Genomic DNA, 17,744 nt, shown 5'->3' with positions numbered 1-17,744 from the left:
GACTGGGCCGTCAGATCCACGCACAGGAAATCAACGTCTACGCGGATAGGCATGATCCAGATTGTCAGATCCTTAGCAAAACCGGGGTATCCATTATAAGAGCCCAAGAAGTCACTGAAATGGAAATCCTCAACTTTTAGATAAAAGAACACCAAGAAACATCTAATTGTGTTTGTCTATATATATATATATATATATATAATAGTTTATTGACCATTCTCTTGCTGCTTGTATAAAAAAAATTAAATATAAAAAAATAATATCTAAATTGTTATAAATTTATTGGTAACTATTCAAACTCTTGATTATTTATTTAACCTAAATTTTAAATTAAATCATGTAGGAATGTAGGAGTGTTTTAATATGATCTTATTTATTGGATAAATCCAAATAAAAAAATAAATCTAATATTAATTGATAAAATTTATATAAAAAAAACTCAAAAAACTCAAAATTAAAAATCTCATATATATTTTTAAATTATTTTAACATATTAATATAAAAAATATTTTAAAAAACATCTATACTCACACTCCCAAGCACACACGAGAGGATCTAATGCTTCAGTTTTCATGGACAGCATGCACGTGAATCATATAGTACGATGGAACAGAAGATAAGGGCTCTTTTTGCCCTAGTCAAGTGAAGGGGTGAGCGGAGTGCGATCAGAGCCCACCGCTCACATGTACTGTCATCTCTACTTGCAATGCAATCTTTCAAGCAGGATACCGTGGCCATGAATTATGATGATTTCAGTTTTTGGCAAATAGTTTATAGTCGTATGCATGTCTACTCAAATCATTGGTACTAGATCTTGATCACGACAGGTTCAGAACAGTAAAAAAAAAAAAAAGGTTCTGGGAGACAATTCCCACTCAAATACGAAAGTATTTAAGAAGCTGAACTGGGTTACTGGCCATGGTTCATGCCTGTGACCTCCGATGTCTAAAGGAAATTTCTTTCCCCGTTTTTTTTTTTTTTTCCCAGCTTTGTTCTTATACGAACGTAGATCTTTTGAAGATGGGTCCTGTATGGTGGGTGCTTCCAGGCCCAATAAGCTTGTGCCTTCCTGCCAACACTTTGGGCCCTTTCTGCCAGGCTACAAGTCTGCACCAATTCCACAGAAGCGGTCAGATTTTACCCTTGGGTATAAAATTTGTAGTTCGTCATAATTTTTCAATTCTCTATCTCTCCGGTAATTATTAATTTCTTAGGTGGTTTTTTTCTCTAATCGATCCTACAAACACATCATTCAATTTATCAACACATTAAATATAGCCATATCCTCAAGGAGGCATGGTGGGAACATTGAAGATGAAGTTAGAATTAACACTCCAGGAGAACTACTCGCAGTTTATAGCCTCTGATCTGATCTGTTAAAATCAGATACTATTAAAATCATATCAGACTGATCTGATCTGATTTTTTCTAGATAGTTAAAGTAATTAAACTGATCAAATCTGATTTCCTTTTCCATAGCAAATATCTTGTGAATTTCGATTTAAAAAACATATATGGACGAATTCTCGACATATAAAAGCACGGTATTTTTTTTTCTTGAAGATTTCCTTTTCCCACACCTACACCTCGTCTTCCTGGGCACGATTCTTGTTCCAGAATTCAATGGTCCACCATCTAGCTATCATCGTCCCGAGTGAAGAAAGTTAATGCATGTTAAAATATAGACTTTTTGCGCCCTCTTTCACACGAACCAGATTACAAATTAAGGAATCTCTCCATGTAACATCACACAATGTCAATTCTTTTGTTTCCATGCAATTTATTTGACTCTCATTGAGCTTTCTGCTTATTTTTTAATGAAGAAAACAATAGACAGCTGAGCCAGGATATTATATTCTGTGTACTATGTTCATTTTTCAGTGGGCTTACACTTTATACTCGGCCGATAGATTATATTAACTTATCCATGGTCCTACACATTAATTGCACCCAGTTCTATATATTCCTATACCGTCTCTCTCTCTCTCTCTCTCTCTCTCAAAGCTCAAAGGGTTTTCTTGCATGCATCATCTTCGTTGCTTTCAAGGCAATAAATTATGTTTGAATAGTTTCATCAAGGTCAAGGACCTTATACTAGTTCTCCATATGTGTCACTGATTACTCGACAGGGAGTTATCTTAGCTAGTAAAGGCTCTTCATGTGGAGGGCGCTGCGCTTGTAATTTGTGGTTCATGCATTTTCTTTTTCTGCTTGGAGAGATCGAGGGAGCTTGGCGTACAATCTTGAATATATATGAGGAAACCTCACGTTCACATATCAGATTAATTATTGGGATTCCTGGCATGCACAGCTTGTATTTAATTTATGAAGAAACCACGTGAACCTTTACTGGTTGCCATACAGTACCATGTTTACCCACTGAATTAATTAGCCAGTTACGCTTAAATTTTCATTAATCACCTTAATTATTTACTTTCTAGCCCGTGTGTTATTTTAAGTATCAAGATTTGAATTCTAAATAAAAATTAATTTATAAAAATAGTACAAAAATTAATCACTATGTGAAAATAAAAAAATTTAATGTTAAAATTAACTTTCTTAAAATACTTATTTATCAATTTATTTTTTTGAGTGTCTTTAAAGAAATAAGATGAAGATAATGAAAATAACATCAAAAATAAAATAAATTGAATTTTATTTTATTTTTAAAAAATATGTAAATTCAATTTTTTTATTAATTAAATTCAATTACAGTGAAGAATTAAAATGATAAATAAGTACTCGAAAATAAATCACACCATGTTTATAGTCTGTTTGAGATTGAATTGATTATGGACAAATTATTAGATACACTTGAGCTATGCTCTCTTCTTTTTTATAAATATGAAACTTATAGTGAGAATTGCTCAAAGAGAGGAATGCAATTTTAGATATATTAAATATTTTTTTAATTAATGTAAAGAAAATATACCTGGCACTGGCATGGGCACCTGGTTAACTAAAATTTGATTATCAAACTTGCAAGTTCATATATAGAACTTGCAATTTACTTGTTATTTGTTCACCCCTTAACTGCCATAAATGTCAAAACTCTTGAACTTCCATTGACCATTCGGCTAGACTTTGCAAACCACTCTAGCCATTTTTAGCCAATGCAACCGTGGATTTGATGGCCTCCAGCTAGCTATACTGCTAGAGCCACGCAGCTAGAGAACACGCCCCTTGACCTTGGTGCTAGCAACCCCAGCTAATAGCTGAGTTTGTATATTTACAAACATTATATATGGATGGAAATATTTTTAACATATATATTAGAAGAAAAAATATTTTTGACAATGAAAATACAGTGAGTTCTACATTATCTTCTATATAATATTAATATTAATAAAAATATAGCGAGTCTTTAAAGGATTTTTAAACATCTAAAAATATATAAAAATAGAATTTCATGAAATAAAACTCTTTCCATAGGAACCAATAGAAACCAGGTTTTTTCCTGGACTGAATCTAAAATAAATAGATCTTTCTTTTTGACCGAGTCCAAACAAAATTGCTAGTTTTATTGAAAAGTTTGGTTCCGTTAAATCTGGACTTATTAGCCTCCATGCTCGTTCATTGTTCCAGCAAACACACAAGGTCAAAATCTCGAGCAATGATAGAACCCCGCTCACTAGTAATTAACCTTCATTATTTGTCAATGGAGGTTTCTCCCTTTCAACTTATATCAACATTAATTTTGTTTTCTTCTTGCTTGGTCAAGACAGAATGAGTCCCCAGAGAACTAAGTTCGATCGTAATTAATCATGAAAGGTGTTTGGAATGTCCCTTTTACGTCTAACTTCTCCAATCAACTGCTTAGATTTGCACCAATGAAGCTGGCATCCTACATAGGAACAATTCGGGCAATTCAACACGGCAACTTCAAATTAATGTTTTGATCTCATAATTGAACAGCTCAAAAAGGGCGGCGCCATTGCTATTGGTAATACAAGTTAACAAGTTTGAAAACAGCTTGTGGTGGTGATAGCAATTTCAAGGGTGACCGGCCCTGAGCTGTAAGACTTTTTCTACACTGTTTAGACTTTACTGTGTCGACTGAAAACTTTAAGAATTCTCTGGGCACGAGGCTGGTATCGTGCTTGAAACTTTGTTTTAAAAGTTTTTTTTTTCAAATGTTTTGAAAAAATATTAATAAAGAATAATTTATTTTGATGTTTTTCTTCAAAAAAAAAAAACACTAACACTTGTAAACAAAAATGACCACACTCTCTCTCGCGGTGGATGAAACATCGTGGCCGCTGCTGCTTCAATTGTCTCTCGGAAGAGTCCAAGGCAGGATGTGGCCCATGCACGACTAATAATGCAGTGGGCTGTGGATGATGAATACAACCACCATCAACTCCAGTTGATTTGGTATGAAGGTGGGGGAGGCGTGGAACCCACAGGCATGTGATCATGGGTGGGGACGAGTTGAATCTGCCTAGGAGGAGGTACTTTTTGGACTCGTCGTGATCCACAGACCCAGAAAGGCGTTCACAGTGCTTTACAGGCGTTGGACCAGCTGCATGGCCATGTCCCTTCCGTTACCTTGACTTTTGATTTCCTCGTCCCTGCTCCTCTCCTCCATGGACGCCCTAATGTTGTTACTCACGTTCGACTGCATGAAATAGAAAGAACGAGCAAATTACTGCACCGTATACACCAGTAACTGGTGTATGCTGTGCAGCCCTTGCAGTACAGAAATAATATAATCACGACAGACACGTACGGCTATATTTAGCAATTTTCTCAGTTGCTGGATTGGTTGAGAAAATTACTGTACAGAAATGTTTTAATTAATGGGTTTTTTCTTTTTCATATTAATTGTTATTTCCCCCCTTACTCCCTTTGTCCCTTGTTTTTGGCTTTTAAGAGTCAACCACAATTAATTTTGATAAACTTTTTTCTTGTAGTTTTGTTGATATTTTTTTTAAAAAAAACTAAAATTTACACCTTTTGTATATATTTTTATTAATTTTTTATCTACATAAAAATAAGGAAAAAATTAGCTAGACCTGCGTTATATATCAAAAGGGCCACTAAAAACCAATAGTGTAAATATTGGAAAAGATCTCTACCCTCTGGATAATCGGATCTAAACTATTCGGATCCTAATTCTTAATTTATCAAAGTATTTTATCCTTCTTCTTAAACTCGATCGGATCCATCCAATTGAATGAAAGTCCATGTTAAAGGGGAAAGTCTGAAACGGAAGGTAATGATATCTCAGGAAATTCCAAATGGCTCAGCGCAAGGATTATATTTTAAATAGCATGATAGTTTTTTAGTTTTAATAATTTGATTTATTATTTTTTTAATTAAGATGGTTGATATCTTATACCTATAAAATATTTTTTAAAATGAATTTAAGAACTCTCTAATATTTAAGTAAGTATAATTTTTTAAAAAAATACAATAATATTTTAAAGAAATTATAAAAATAAATATATAATAGAGAGTATATCTTTATACGCCATACCTCTCACCCTTTGGTGAAGAGAAGGGTTAAAAGGTCATTATCTTTTCTAACAGCTTAAAATATATTTTATATATCAAAAAAATAAAATATTTTTAACTCATAAGAGTCTCGTGGTCCAATATGAATTTTAGTAGGATTGTAAGAGTCTTTTCACTTTTTTGTATTTGAACTTAACTCCCAGCTTAACCTGAGAGTGATGAATGTGATAACTCACCAGATCCATATATATTTATAGCTTGGGGTCTGATTGAACTCAAAGATATTGAGTTATCACTCTGTCTTCAATTTCTTGTTTCGAGCATTGATTTGAAGTAAAAAAAAAGGAGTAAACATACGTTGTTCCATTGGAAAAGAAGCTAAGATTTTTTTTAGTTAGCACTGTTTTTTTATAAAATTTTTTTTGATAAAATAATATAATTTTAAGAAGTTAAAGAAAATTAACATAATTTGATACACATTTTTGGGAGTAATGACATTGCAGTTGCTCATTTGTATTTGAATAAAAAGTATTATTATTCGTTCCATCATCCATCGTTGATGACATCTATTGTTATCATTGAATTCAAATTGAAAAGTTGAGAACAAAAAATGTTGATTAAGTTTCTTCAAGATGTTTTAAATGATATTATTGATAATAATGTAATTGAACCATCGATGAACTTACGTGTGGTCTCTTTCTTTATTTCATTTTTTTTCTCCCTTTCATTTTCCTTGGAATTTATTTTAACAATTTCTATATAATTCACTATTATAAAACATGACTTTTTACAAAAACGCTATTTCTGCATATCAAATCATTCTATTTTATCAAAACTCTTCTTTAGTCTTGTCATGGTGCAAATATTTCTTTCAAATGGTTTTTGAGAAGCAAAAATACATGTTATTGAACTATCATATCAAGATCAGCTGTTTTGCCCGATGGGACTGCAAGAAGACGTAGATCTAATTCTGTTTATTAGGCAAGAAAAGGAAGATTCAACAATCCTGTTACAATGAACTCACTGTGTCTTCATTATTCAGATTGGTAAGAGTCAATCCCATCTCCCTTGCTTGACGAATAGATAGAGATTGCATTTCCCGAGGGCTGTATCTATCTTACTTCTTTTTTTATTGGTATTACAGTATTATTTTTTTTAAGAAATTGTATTTATATTATTTTTTATATATTTTTAAATTCTACAGATTAATTTTGAGGAGATGGGATTCGAATCCTGTACCTAAGAGATGCGTGGAGGTGTAAAATCCTGTATACTTGTTGTAACCACAGCGATAGCTTTCGGAATTAAAGAAAATCATTGCTCTTGGAAGTCATCAGCAGGAGTCAGGGCAGCTAGTAGGATGGCATTTTGAGGCCAACAGGCTATTAATTATATTAGACATTCTATAAAGTGTTGTCGTATTTTTTGGTAATGGAAAATCAGTAATGATTCTGCTACAGTGAGTGTTTTTTCAATTGTTTTCAGTTTAGTCCCTCTATTTATTTCTTTTTAAAATTGACTCATTAACATGGCATTCATTTGAGATTCATCATGATGATTTGTTTTTATGCCTCTATATTTTTTTTTTGTTACTCTTGGTGACAAAATAAAATTTTAATTTTTTTAATTTATAAGAAAAAAACTTAAAGGACCAAACTCAAAGCATGAATAAATATTAAATTCCTTTTGTGTGCTAACATTAATGACTATTTCCCTGTTAATGATTTTTTTTTTGTCACTCAATTATATTTATTATCATTTAATCACTTTACATTGATTTTATTAAAGATTTAAATTTGTATTTTGTTTTGTTTATTTATATATATGATTCTTGTAATGTTGAGAGAGGAAATTTTAATGCTAGATTGATAATCAATTTGATAAAATAAAATAATGCTTATGTAAAATAATCAAGTGTTAATAATTCTGATATTCATTCTTTTTATTGTTATTTGCTTTGTTTTTAATGTGTTTTTGAAGTTTTTTTTATGTTTGATTTCGTCCCTTAACATTTTATTTTATTTATTTCTCTAATTTGATCATCATTCTTTTTATTAATTCCTTTTAAATCCTTTTCAATTTCATTGTTGAACATTTTATTTCGTTTATTTTTTTTACTGAATTTTGGCTGTTATTATTTTTATTGTCTTTTTTCATCCATCCTTTTAAATTTATTTAATTTTCTAATTCAATCCCTAATTATTTTGCTTTGATTTAATTTTTATATCAAGACCGGCCAGTCTCATAACTTGGATCACTGATTTTGAAGATTATCTCAATATAACACTGGTTTTTTTAGGTCATTTTTATTATTTGTTTTCAATTTTAATATCATTGGATATTGGATCTTGAGCTTCGTCATCTGTTAAACTTTTATTTATATGAGGTTCTCGTAATCTTATATCACTGGTTGCGGAAAAATGGAGTTAACTTAGGTTTGCTCGAGTTTTTTTTGACATTTTTTAAAAAAATTTATCGTTTAATATTTTGTTATTGGACTTTAAACTTTGTTATTTTTTCACTTTTTTTATTTTTTATGTGGAGTTATCCCATAACGTGAGTTAGTGAATTGACTTTAGTGTTTTGCAACTTTTTTATTGATTTAATTTCAATTTTTTTTTCTAGATCTGATTTTTTAAAATATTTTTATATTGTAATTTTATATCACGGTTACAAATTAATGAAGTCATTTCAGTTTGACTTGATATTTCGCAACTTTTTTTTTAACATTAGATTATTAAGATTTAAACGTGGTTAGAGGGTCACTTATCAGGTTCAAATGTATACTAGGATCATTGTTTCTAGAACGACAATGTCTATCAAAGTGATTTATACCAGGCGTGCTTCGAGGGCTACTGTAGCAACCTAAATTATCAAAAAAGGAATCCAACGTGGGCCCGGTAAAGAAGACGGGTCGTCGATTATCTGATCAAATTACAGGATCAGCTAATCACTTATACGGTATAAATTACTGGTACTGTGTATATTTTTTGTATTGCAACACAAATACATAAAACGTTTGGCGGCTTGGTAGGAACGTACACTACCAAGCTTTCAAATCCATGAGGAAAAAAATGCTTAAAAACTATTTTTTTTTTCTTATCTAGGGTTTACTTGCAATATCACTAGTGCATTTGGTGGTGTAGTAAAAGATATTTTAAAAAATATTAATTTGTCTCTAAAAAATGCATCATTTTTTTTAAAATTTCTAACAATAATATATATATCAAAACCATCACAGAATATTTTAAAAAATAATTTAATGCTTTAAAATAAAACTTTTAAAACACGCAAAAAAAAAAAAAAAAACTTCTACACTACCAAACACGTAACATTTAAATAATCCTCTCTTGTGAAAATTCTTACTCCAATGCTTTTACCTTTTTTAAAAAAATAATAACAATATGACGGAGACATTAATATTCAACTTCACAGAGTTCATTCACAGAGATTTGAGAATGAATGAATGTTTCTGGGGAGATAGAAGAGGAAAGAAGCTCACTCGTTAAGGGATCGATGAAGGATATACCTATCTCATGAAGCTCATCGTGTGAATTTTAAAGCTGTCAGAGCACACATTAAATAGGAGAAGAAGAAGAAGAAGAAGAAGAAGCCATGCAAAAGGCATTCAAACTCAAACGATTAATTGCATGGAAAATGATGAGTGTCCTGATAATTCTCAAGAAGCCGAAATCAAGCAGTCAAGGCAGACCAGTAGCGGATACAAAACAGTTTCTTTGAGAATTAATTTTATTTCTTTCAGATGGGAAATGAGCCGAGCTAAATATCCTACCAAACACAAGAAAAGAAATACTACATAGGCACATCGTCCGGAATTTCTTCAATTCTTCAACAACGTTCTCTTATTTGTCCCTTTCGATTTTTTATTTTCTTAATAAACACAACGAATATGGCCAGGAAAATAAAAAAATACCTCACAATTGTTTTTGGAAAAAATAAAAACAAAAACAAGGAGAAGCAGACATCATTCAATCCAACAATATCCCTTTCTCTCCCAATCGGAAAGATTTTGGCTTCCAGCAACAATCCACACAAGCAAACTGACCGGAAGGAGCATTCAAATAGCAATACACGAAAACAAGGTTATTTACCATCTATCATTTCATGCGTACATATAATCTCCCTCCCTCCCTCCCTCCCTCCCCTCGCTGTCACGTAAAACCTGCAAGACACGTGTCAGACTATCAGTGGCGTGTACACGTAAGCTGGAGACAGACCTAAGCTCTCAGCTTTAAATGATGCCAACGCTTCCTCCCAACAGCTTCTGCTCTCTCATTTATTGCCTCTGCAGCTCATCAGCAGACCCTCCACCTCCCTTCCTGTCACCACTCAACCCCCTAGCATTCACTTCTTCCTCTCACGCCCTAAGCAACGCGTTTCCACAACCTACACCAAACTTCACAAGAGCGCGATCGTCGTTAGACTGGCCCCGTTTGAAACGGCATTTCTTTCAAATTCATTTAAAAAAAAATTATTTGTTTAGATTGTAGTTTTATCTTAACCTCCTAAACCAAACAAGATTGTAGGAACAGACAGCTATACTGAGGAATTAAAAAAACTAAACTTGATCAAGTGTTATAAAGAGGAAGAAATATATAAGCAGTCCGAAACAACAAAAGAGGTTATTACTAGTAAACTTCGAATATCAGATTAATACAAAACCCCACAAGTTATAACAAACATCAGCAAACTGAACCGGTGTCCTTACAAGTTCAACAAAAGCATCTGACAAACAAAAAAAGGCCATAAAAAGGAGGATATTAAATTAATAAATATCAAAAGACCCTTTTTTCTTCTTGAACATTTTTGTTTTTGTTTTTGTTTTTGTTTTTTGTACTGCTAATAATTCAGCCAGGGGTCGAACTTGAGTCAATACCCGAACCAGCACCCTTGCCTTGTGTTAAGGACTTTGTTTGCTGCATGCATGCCACTGCACCCAAGCAGAGCCAGTAGTCACAGTCACAGGCCCATAAGTCCTCACCGCCTTGCAAGGAGTCTCCACGCGCGGTTCGTTCTTGACTCAACACCCGCAAACATCAACATCAAGACTAGTCACATTTTTTGTTTTTCCCAGTCTTTACCACACTCATTTACCGAGGCGCGCGCTCTCTCTCCCTCCCTTTTAACACCAACCACCCTTTGACACCATAAAATAAACAGACCAACACACCATGTTAAAATTAAAAACTAATGAAAACTCACTAATAGGATGAAGCTCAATCATGCAATATTCGGATGACGATCAGCTTTCACACTGCAGAGCTGCCTTGATCTTCTGGACAGTGCATGAAATGAGGTTGTTGACTGTCTCCACCGATTCTACCGTGAGCTTGGCTGTAGGAAGACTATTCACCAATATTTGGAACGCCACCGTCAAGAGGGACCCACTCACCCTCTCTGGCCCACCACCATTGCTGCTATTATTAGCAGTTGGGCCACCGTTGGTTGTTGGGGGCCCACGTGAACCAGGCCCATCTGGTACGATAGCGAAACCTGACGGAAGAAGCGCTACGTAGGCCGAATCGCCACCATTCATCACCACGTGCATGGCCGGAATGTCAACGGGAGCGTACACTACAAGTGACCCTGCTGCATCTATGCAAGTCTCTTGCAGTATCAACATGCTACTCTGGTTAGCATTCATGGCCTGCCAAGAGAGAAGCAGTGAATCACAAGATGGTCCCCGAATTTGACTTGAATTTACATTACATGACGTTTTAACCTCTGTTTTTAGGGTGGCATCGGAGTCAAAAGGAAAAGACGAGATCAGGTTTATTCACATAAAAGGTGACATGTGTTTTTTTATTTTGACTTTTTGAAGCTTACAAGTTAAAGATAGAAACTGTCCCTAAAATCTGGTCCTGTCTGTGACTCTACAGATACTTCCAAATTCCAAACTCGTCCTTTATTTATATTTCACCTTTTATATAACCACGACAAACACTAATGGGGGACCTTACACACCCCCCGGACAGACACACCAGACGTTTAAATTAGACTCCCCATGACATTAATGTCCAAAAAAAACATGTGCTGCCTAACATAAGATTTTTTATGGCATGTTATGGATGAAATTATTATGCAATGAAAATTGTTTTCATGACAGACAATTTGACCTAACGGTCCACAAACATGAGAGAAAAAAGAAACTTTGCAACGGATATGTAAATTATTAAATAATTGTTGAGGCAAGGGGGGTGGAGAGAGATTACGCTAGCCCGTAGGAGGGAGACACAGTTGCCATGATCTTGGCCTTTGGCAATGTGGGCCATTTCCTGCATTGGTCCGCCGTTGGAGAGGATGTCCCATTCGCTTCTGAGCCGTTCATCGCGGAGGAAATCAAAGAGTCTCTGTGGAGAAACAGGTAGCCAGACAGAGGTGGCAGCGCTCAAAACAATGCCTGGTGGCTCACCAGGATCATCAACGCTCTTTCTAGTCATAACCCTAACATCTTCATCGACATTTCCTGCATTTAGCTTGTTCCATTTGTGCACTGTTGAGGCACAAACCCCGGCACAGAAGTTAGCCGTCATTCTTTGCGCCAGCTTCAGCATGCTTCGGCGACCACTTGCAGTTATAGCTACATCAACACCGTTCATGTCAACGACGGTTCTTTTGGCAAGTTAAAGGATGCCCCAAATTGTTTAGGAAATTAAAAAAATCAATATTAACCTGTGTGGTCTCGACTGGGTACATTAGAGGACATGAGAATGGCTAGGCACTCGCTTTGGCGTTGGAGAGTGGCTATCCATCGTTGGGCCCCAAAGCCCATGCCGGAACTTATCAACGGCCGATAGAGCTGGTGTAATTGGTTTTCATCATATTCTGCATGCTCAATCCATGTAACCTGCATTTTAATAGTTTTTGTTAGTTATAGGGTTGATTGCACCAACTTCTCAAGTTGGAAAAAAATTATATTCATTATTGCTTATTGATTGCTACATGAGAACTGATTGCCTCTCTCTATTATTCAGCAAAAAGATCATCTTCTTTTTCCCGTAGATAATGATTAGGAATTAAAGCCACAGAACATAAAAGATCAAATGCCAGTTCCATCAGTCAAACTCCGAAGAAGATTAAACAAACTGAAACAGTATGTAGTAGGTTCTAGCACACTATAAAGTATAAACCTTCCTCGGGGCCATTTTATTATATTATAATACAAACATATATTATGTCAATGGATAACACTTGAAAAGAAAGAAAGAAAGAAATGAAGGGTGACAATTTTTATAATGTCATTCACAAACTATTTTTCCATATTAAAATAGAAGGGAAATCCAGGGAAAGGGCTTTAGGTTGGGCTCAAATAAAGGAATGGAATCAAGAAGTCCTGGCATAAAGTAATGAAATAGAAATTTTTTTTTTGCAAGATTTGAGGGAACAAAGTACACCGTAGAAGATGACATCGATATGCGTGTACTATTGTCTATATCAGCTTGGATACTCGAATGGAAACAAAGTTGTCAGTCTCGGGCTTTGACAATTAGGTCTCTACATTTAGTTAAAAAAGGAAAGAAAATCAAAAGGCTGGAACCAGGTCATATGCTGTAACATGATTAAATATAAGATAAAGAAGATAACCGAGAGTACATCAAAGATTGGATCATTGGAATAGAAGCATCAAATATATTGTTTATTCAACCGAAGTTGAGGGTAACTAGGCATTTACTAATGAAGGGTATGAAATCAATGTGTTCAAGACACCAGAATTCTAGTAATGGGGCTTCTATTTGATAAAATAAATGGTGTGATCTCGATCTGCTGCTGTACCATAACAATCTTTTAATTGATTAAGCAACCCTAGTTGTTGAAACTTGAGATTTAAACAGTAATTTGACATCAAAGACAATATTTTACGACTCTAGGAAGGTTCAGACACTGACAGTGTGGGGATAACAGTGAGTATTCACTAGGCAAACAAGACTCTTTGATGCGTGAGCTCTCTAAGCGGCTTGGGAATGCAAATGCTCATGATTTTTGACCTGGTGTTTTACCACAAAATTAAATGCTCTCAAATGAAACTACACTGTTGCAATTACTTCACCAAACTCATTAAAGACTAAAGGCGCAGAACACCCACCTGGATAAACACAATAAATTTATTGAAAAAACAGGTACCATCTGGGCATGCTAGAAACCAAAATGTACAATAGTTTTTATATTATTACCTTAGAGTACCCATTGGGCATATCTTGCACCACACAGCCAGAAGGAAGCCTCCTACAGTTCACGAATGTCGGTGGTGCACCGGAAGTTTCTCTGATGGTATCAACGGACACATCAACAACAGCCCAAACCCCCTCGGCGTGCTGCTTGCAAAATCGGAGAAAATTGACCTCACGAACCGGAACCAAAGGGGATAGGACTTGGAGCTCCGCGTGCATCTAAGAATGTTTAATTTAGCATTAAACAAACAGCTAAACTGGTTGCTAGCAAAAGACCACATAAAAGAGTAGAGATGTTGATAACAGCAGTAGAACAAAAGACGAGTAGCTTACTAATTGAAGTGAACCATTTCTAGTTCCCCCCATTCCATTGGCTATCACATCAGATGTAGAGGTCCTGGCAATCACGCAAGGAAACATTTCTGCCCATCGGTTCTAGTAAAGAGAAAGCAAAACAAAAAATAATTTCCAGTGACATTAAAAATGTGTATCTTAACAATCCAACAAAAAAATCAAGTTTTAGTTTATCACGAAAAAGGACAGTAATAATGAGAGATTTGGAATAACTCACTGAATCCATCAGTGTCTCAACTAGGGCCAAACTGTTGATGATTACCATCCCAGTCTCTCTCGAAGCCTCACTAACAAAACCACTAGGCTTCATTCCAATGCAAGGAGTGATAGTTCTCAAGTACTCCTCATGGTTCAATATTTCCCTACCACCATCAAAGCTCCTGATCCAAAGAGGCTCATCAGTCTGAGCCATCTTAACCAATTCATCCATGGCAGCCAAAGCCAACTCCAAGAACATGGATCTCTCCAGTGATCTACCAATCCCAGTAACACCAGTTGTCGCTGGTCTAGTTTGAGTCAGTACAGGCAAAGCACCAGAAATCCCACCTACAAAATCAGGTCCCAAAGGCAATGTTGTAGCTACAGTGCTTAAACCAGCAAAACCATTACTACCAACACCAAGCTCCAAGCTTGAATTTGGCATCGGAGGGCCAAGTGAAGAAGCCAACGAAGATATGGGGCGACCTAAGAACTTGCCAGCAAGCGCACAAACTCGATCTAGTTCATCTTTTAACCTAGCATTCTCAATCCTCAGATGCTGTTCTTCAAGTGAAATATCACCAATTATTGCAGGACCACCACAGTTTGAGCACATTGGATTTCTCATAGCATCTCTTATGGACATGTTTTCCGCTCGAAGCTTGTCGTTCTCTTGCCTGAGTAATGAGTTCTCATGGCGCTCCAATTGAGTCTGTTGCAGCAAACAAGCAGATAACTTCGACTTCCGATCCGTAAAATTCCAACCCAAAAAGGAAAAACATCTATGGATTGTTAATTATCGTTCATTACCTTCATTTGGGTTCGACGATTTTGAAACCAGAACTTCACTTGCCTGGTCTCCAAGCACAGCCTTCTACTAAGCTCCAATCTTTGTTTCTCATCAGGATGAGGACACTCCTTAAACAAACTGTATAACAAACAAAAGCAACAGCATAACACAATCTCTGAGTATCACTCAAAAAATCTTGTTGATAGTGCAAATTTGTGATAGATGTCATACGCTTCAAGTTCTTGGATTTGTTGTGGAGTGTGTCGGTGGTATCTCTTTTTTCTTGGAGGATTATCAGCTGCATCTTGGTCATCACCAGAAGCACCATCCATGTTATCACTACCAGATCTGCTCTCATGTTCTTCTTCTCGGCTTCTCCTACCCACACTTGTCTCAAAGTTCTCAGACATTCTAGTTATATCTCCTTGACCATCTATGTTTGGTTGTTGCTGATCAAGAGAATTAAACAAAACACAAGCGAGAGCATAAAAGTTAAAGACTTTAACAAACAAACAGCCCCATATCACCAGGTAGCCAAAAAAATAACAAAGAGAAAGAAGAAGATAGGTACAAGAGCCAGTGAGAGTCCAGGAGAGTTGAACATGGATTTAGTGATAGAAGGAGAGACAAGGCGAGGCTGAACAATTGCACCAGTGGGCATGTTGTTGTTGTTATAAGGTATATCAGCCACAATTCTTGCGCCACCACCACCACCAGGACTAGTGTTTTCAAGAAAACCCCCAAAACTCATCAAAGCTTACGCCCTTTTTTTTGTTTACTCTATTTTTACACTAGACTTAACCCCTTTTTTCTAGATTGACAAGTAGCACTGAATAACGAAGTTTGAATCTTGAAATTGTCATTCAAAAACCAAAACCCCAGATGGCCAAACAAGAAATCCTGAACCGGGTCTCTCTCAGAGAAAATAAAAAAGGAAAACTTTTTTCTGAAGAAAAGGAGAAGAAGATAGAGAGGTAGAGGAGACACAAGGATAATATATCTATCCAAATGTCCCCAACTCCATCTCTCTACTGAAAAACTGAGAGAAAGAAAGAGAAAGAAGGCAAGCAAACCCTTTTTATAATCTTCTTTACTGCTTGGCACTTCCTTCTCTATCCCTCTCTCTCCCTCTAAAAAACCTTAAGTTTCAGTCCAAAACTCAAACATTCAAAGGCCTTAAATTGTGTTGAAAAAACTTCAGGGAACCCTAGTTTGAGCCAAGAAAAAGTAATAATATCTCGTTCTTTGCATGCTTGCCTCACACTCGGTGAGAAGGGGCTTCAAAGAGAACCAACAAGGGAAAAGATAAAAAAAATTAAGCAAACAAGAAGAAAACGAAAGGCCCTCAAAAAGATTTTGTACAGACAAGAAAAAGGAGAGAGAAGCAAGTGAATCCCCACAAAAAAATATATAAAAAAGGGTGAAGATAAATTGAAATTATGTGGACTGTTCGAAGCCTTACAAAATACTAATTAACCTCCAAAAAGGTCGGTTGACTCTCTTTTCTCTTTTTCCCTCTGTGAATCAGTAACAACAGTTAAATCTTTCTCATTCTCTGTTTTGGATTCTTTTACCCTTTTAGAGGAGAGCGTAAGAGGGAAAAGTAAAAGCAAATTATTTTCACAGAGGACTCTTGAATTTTTTATTTTTTTTTCTTGATTTCGTGTTGCCCTTTGGAGATTTTTTCTTTTTCCTTTTCTTTTTTGGGCTCTTCGTATACAGACATAGGGATCTGTATAGATACTCCATATGTCGGCTGAAGATGTCATGTGGCTGCTGGAAGTGTATTTTTTTCATTTACTTGATGAATATATATATACAGTGATTAGGAAACCCTAGTGGATGGATTCGAAACCAATATAGTAACAGTATTTATACACAATACATCTAACCCTACTTGAGTAAACATCTCAATTTTTTAGGGCTTTGAATTTGATTGCAGCGTGTGCTCTATGAACAATTTAACAGTGTGGGTTTGATAATTTTGAAATGCAGGGGTTACTGTTGGGACGATTTGCTTTTAAAATCTTGTAATTCTAACATCAAATGGATAATAATTTCATACTGATCCTTGTTCTAACTCCAATAAGTTGATTTGGGTGATTAATTGAGTGAAATATTTCTTTTTTCTTTTTTGGCTCAGCAACAATCATGCAATTCCATGGGCATACAGCGTATTCCAATTTTTATTTCATTTTATGGTTACGAAGGAGTGATTCCCGTGCAATTTTTTTTCTTCTATCTGGATACAATCATGTTATTTTTTTTTATATTGAATGTGTGTATCTAATTTATATGAACCCAGCCAGCTAATAACATCATCTTATAATAACTTTCAAAATAAAATTTTAAAAAAATAGTTCATTTATCATATTTTAATTAAGATACATGAAATAAATACGCATATCATTAAAAATGATAAATGCTAATGCATGCAAAAGTTACTTAGAATAATAACAGCACAAGATCACAAGAAAAAAAAGACCTCGAAGATTTAATGAGCGAAAAAAATTGTAAGTTCAAATTTTAAATTCATAATTTTATTCTCAGAATTAAAATATATGATAATTACCTCTTTAAAAAGTTTACAAAACCTTTAAATAGACCACAAAACCCTACATCTACTAGAAAACAACTAATAATCCGAAAACCTTACGAAAATAAACATAAATTCTGAATTAAAATACAATCCAAAACAACATAAGAAAAATAATAAAACTACTAAATCACGAGCATCATCTTCGAAATGCAATTGC

General features: G+C 34.9%; 1 protein-coding gene and 1 long non-coding RNA gene across 4 annotated transcripts; one reads left to right on the top strand and one right to left on the bottom strand.

Annotated features, from left to right (window-relative positions):
• The first annotated feature begins 6,277 nt into the window (after positions 1-6,277).
• Positions 6,278-6,955, top strand: LOC133681783 (uncharacterized). Its single transcript, XR_009836560.1, has 2 exons — positions 6,278-6,503; positions 6,662-6,955. It is a non-coding gene; the product is annotated as an uncharacterized LOC133681783 (long non-coding RNA).
• A 2,871-nt stretch (positions 6,956-9,826) lies between these two features.
• Positions 9,827-16,368, bottom strand: LOC133682507 (homeobox-leucine zipper protein ANTHOCYANINLESS 2). 3 transcript variants are annotated; one of them, XM_062105866.1, is made up of 10 exons: positions 15,560-16,368; positions 15,220-15,437; positions 15,009-15,126; positions 14,218-14,910; positions 13,980-14,081; positions 13,650-13,865; positions 12,151-12,325; positions 11,691-12,058; positions 10,681-11,125; positions 9,827-9,874 (listed from the first exon to the last, which is right to left on the bottom strand). In XM_062105866.1, the coding sequence occupies exons 1-9, from the start codon at positions 15,737-15,739 to the stop codon at positions 10,721-10,723; spliced, it is 2,475 nt and encodes an 824-aa protein (XP_061961850.1). In that variant the 5' UTR covers positions 15,740-16,368; the 3' UTR covers positions 9,827-9,874; positions 10,681-10,720. The 3 variants fall into 3 exon arrangements, with proteins under 3 accessions (XP_061961850.1, XP_061961852.1, XP_061961849.1); XM_062105868.1 differs by having other exon boundaries at positions 9,827-9,864; XM_062105865.1 differs by lacking the exon at positions 9,827-9,874 and having other exon boundaries at positions 10,075-11,125.
• Between the last annotated feature and the right edge of the window lie 1,376 nt (positions 16,369-17,744).

This window comes from Populus nigra, chromosome 2, assembly GCF_951802175.1.
Source record: "Populus nigra chromosome 2, ddPopNigr1.1, whole genome shotgun sequence".
NCBI classification, from domain to species: Eukaryota; Viridiplantae; Streptophyta; class Magnoliopsida; order Malpighiales; family Salicaceae; genus Populus; species Populus nigra.
This window is presented reverse-complemented; position numbering and strand designations above follow the sequence as displayed.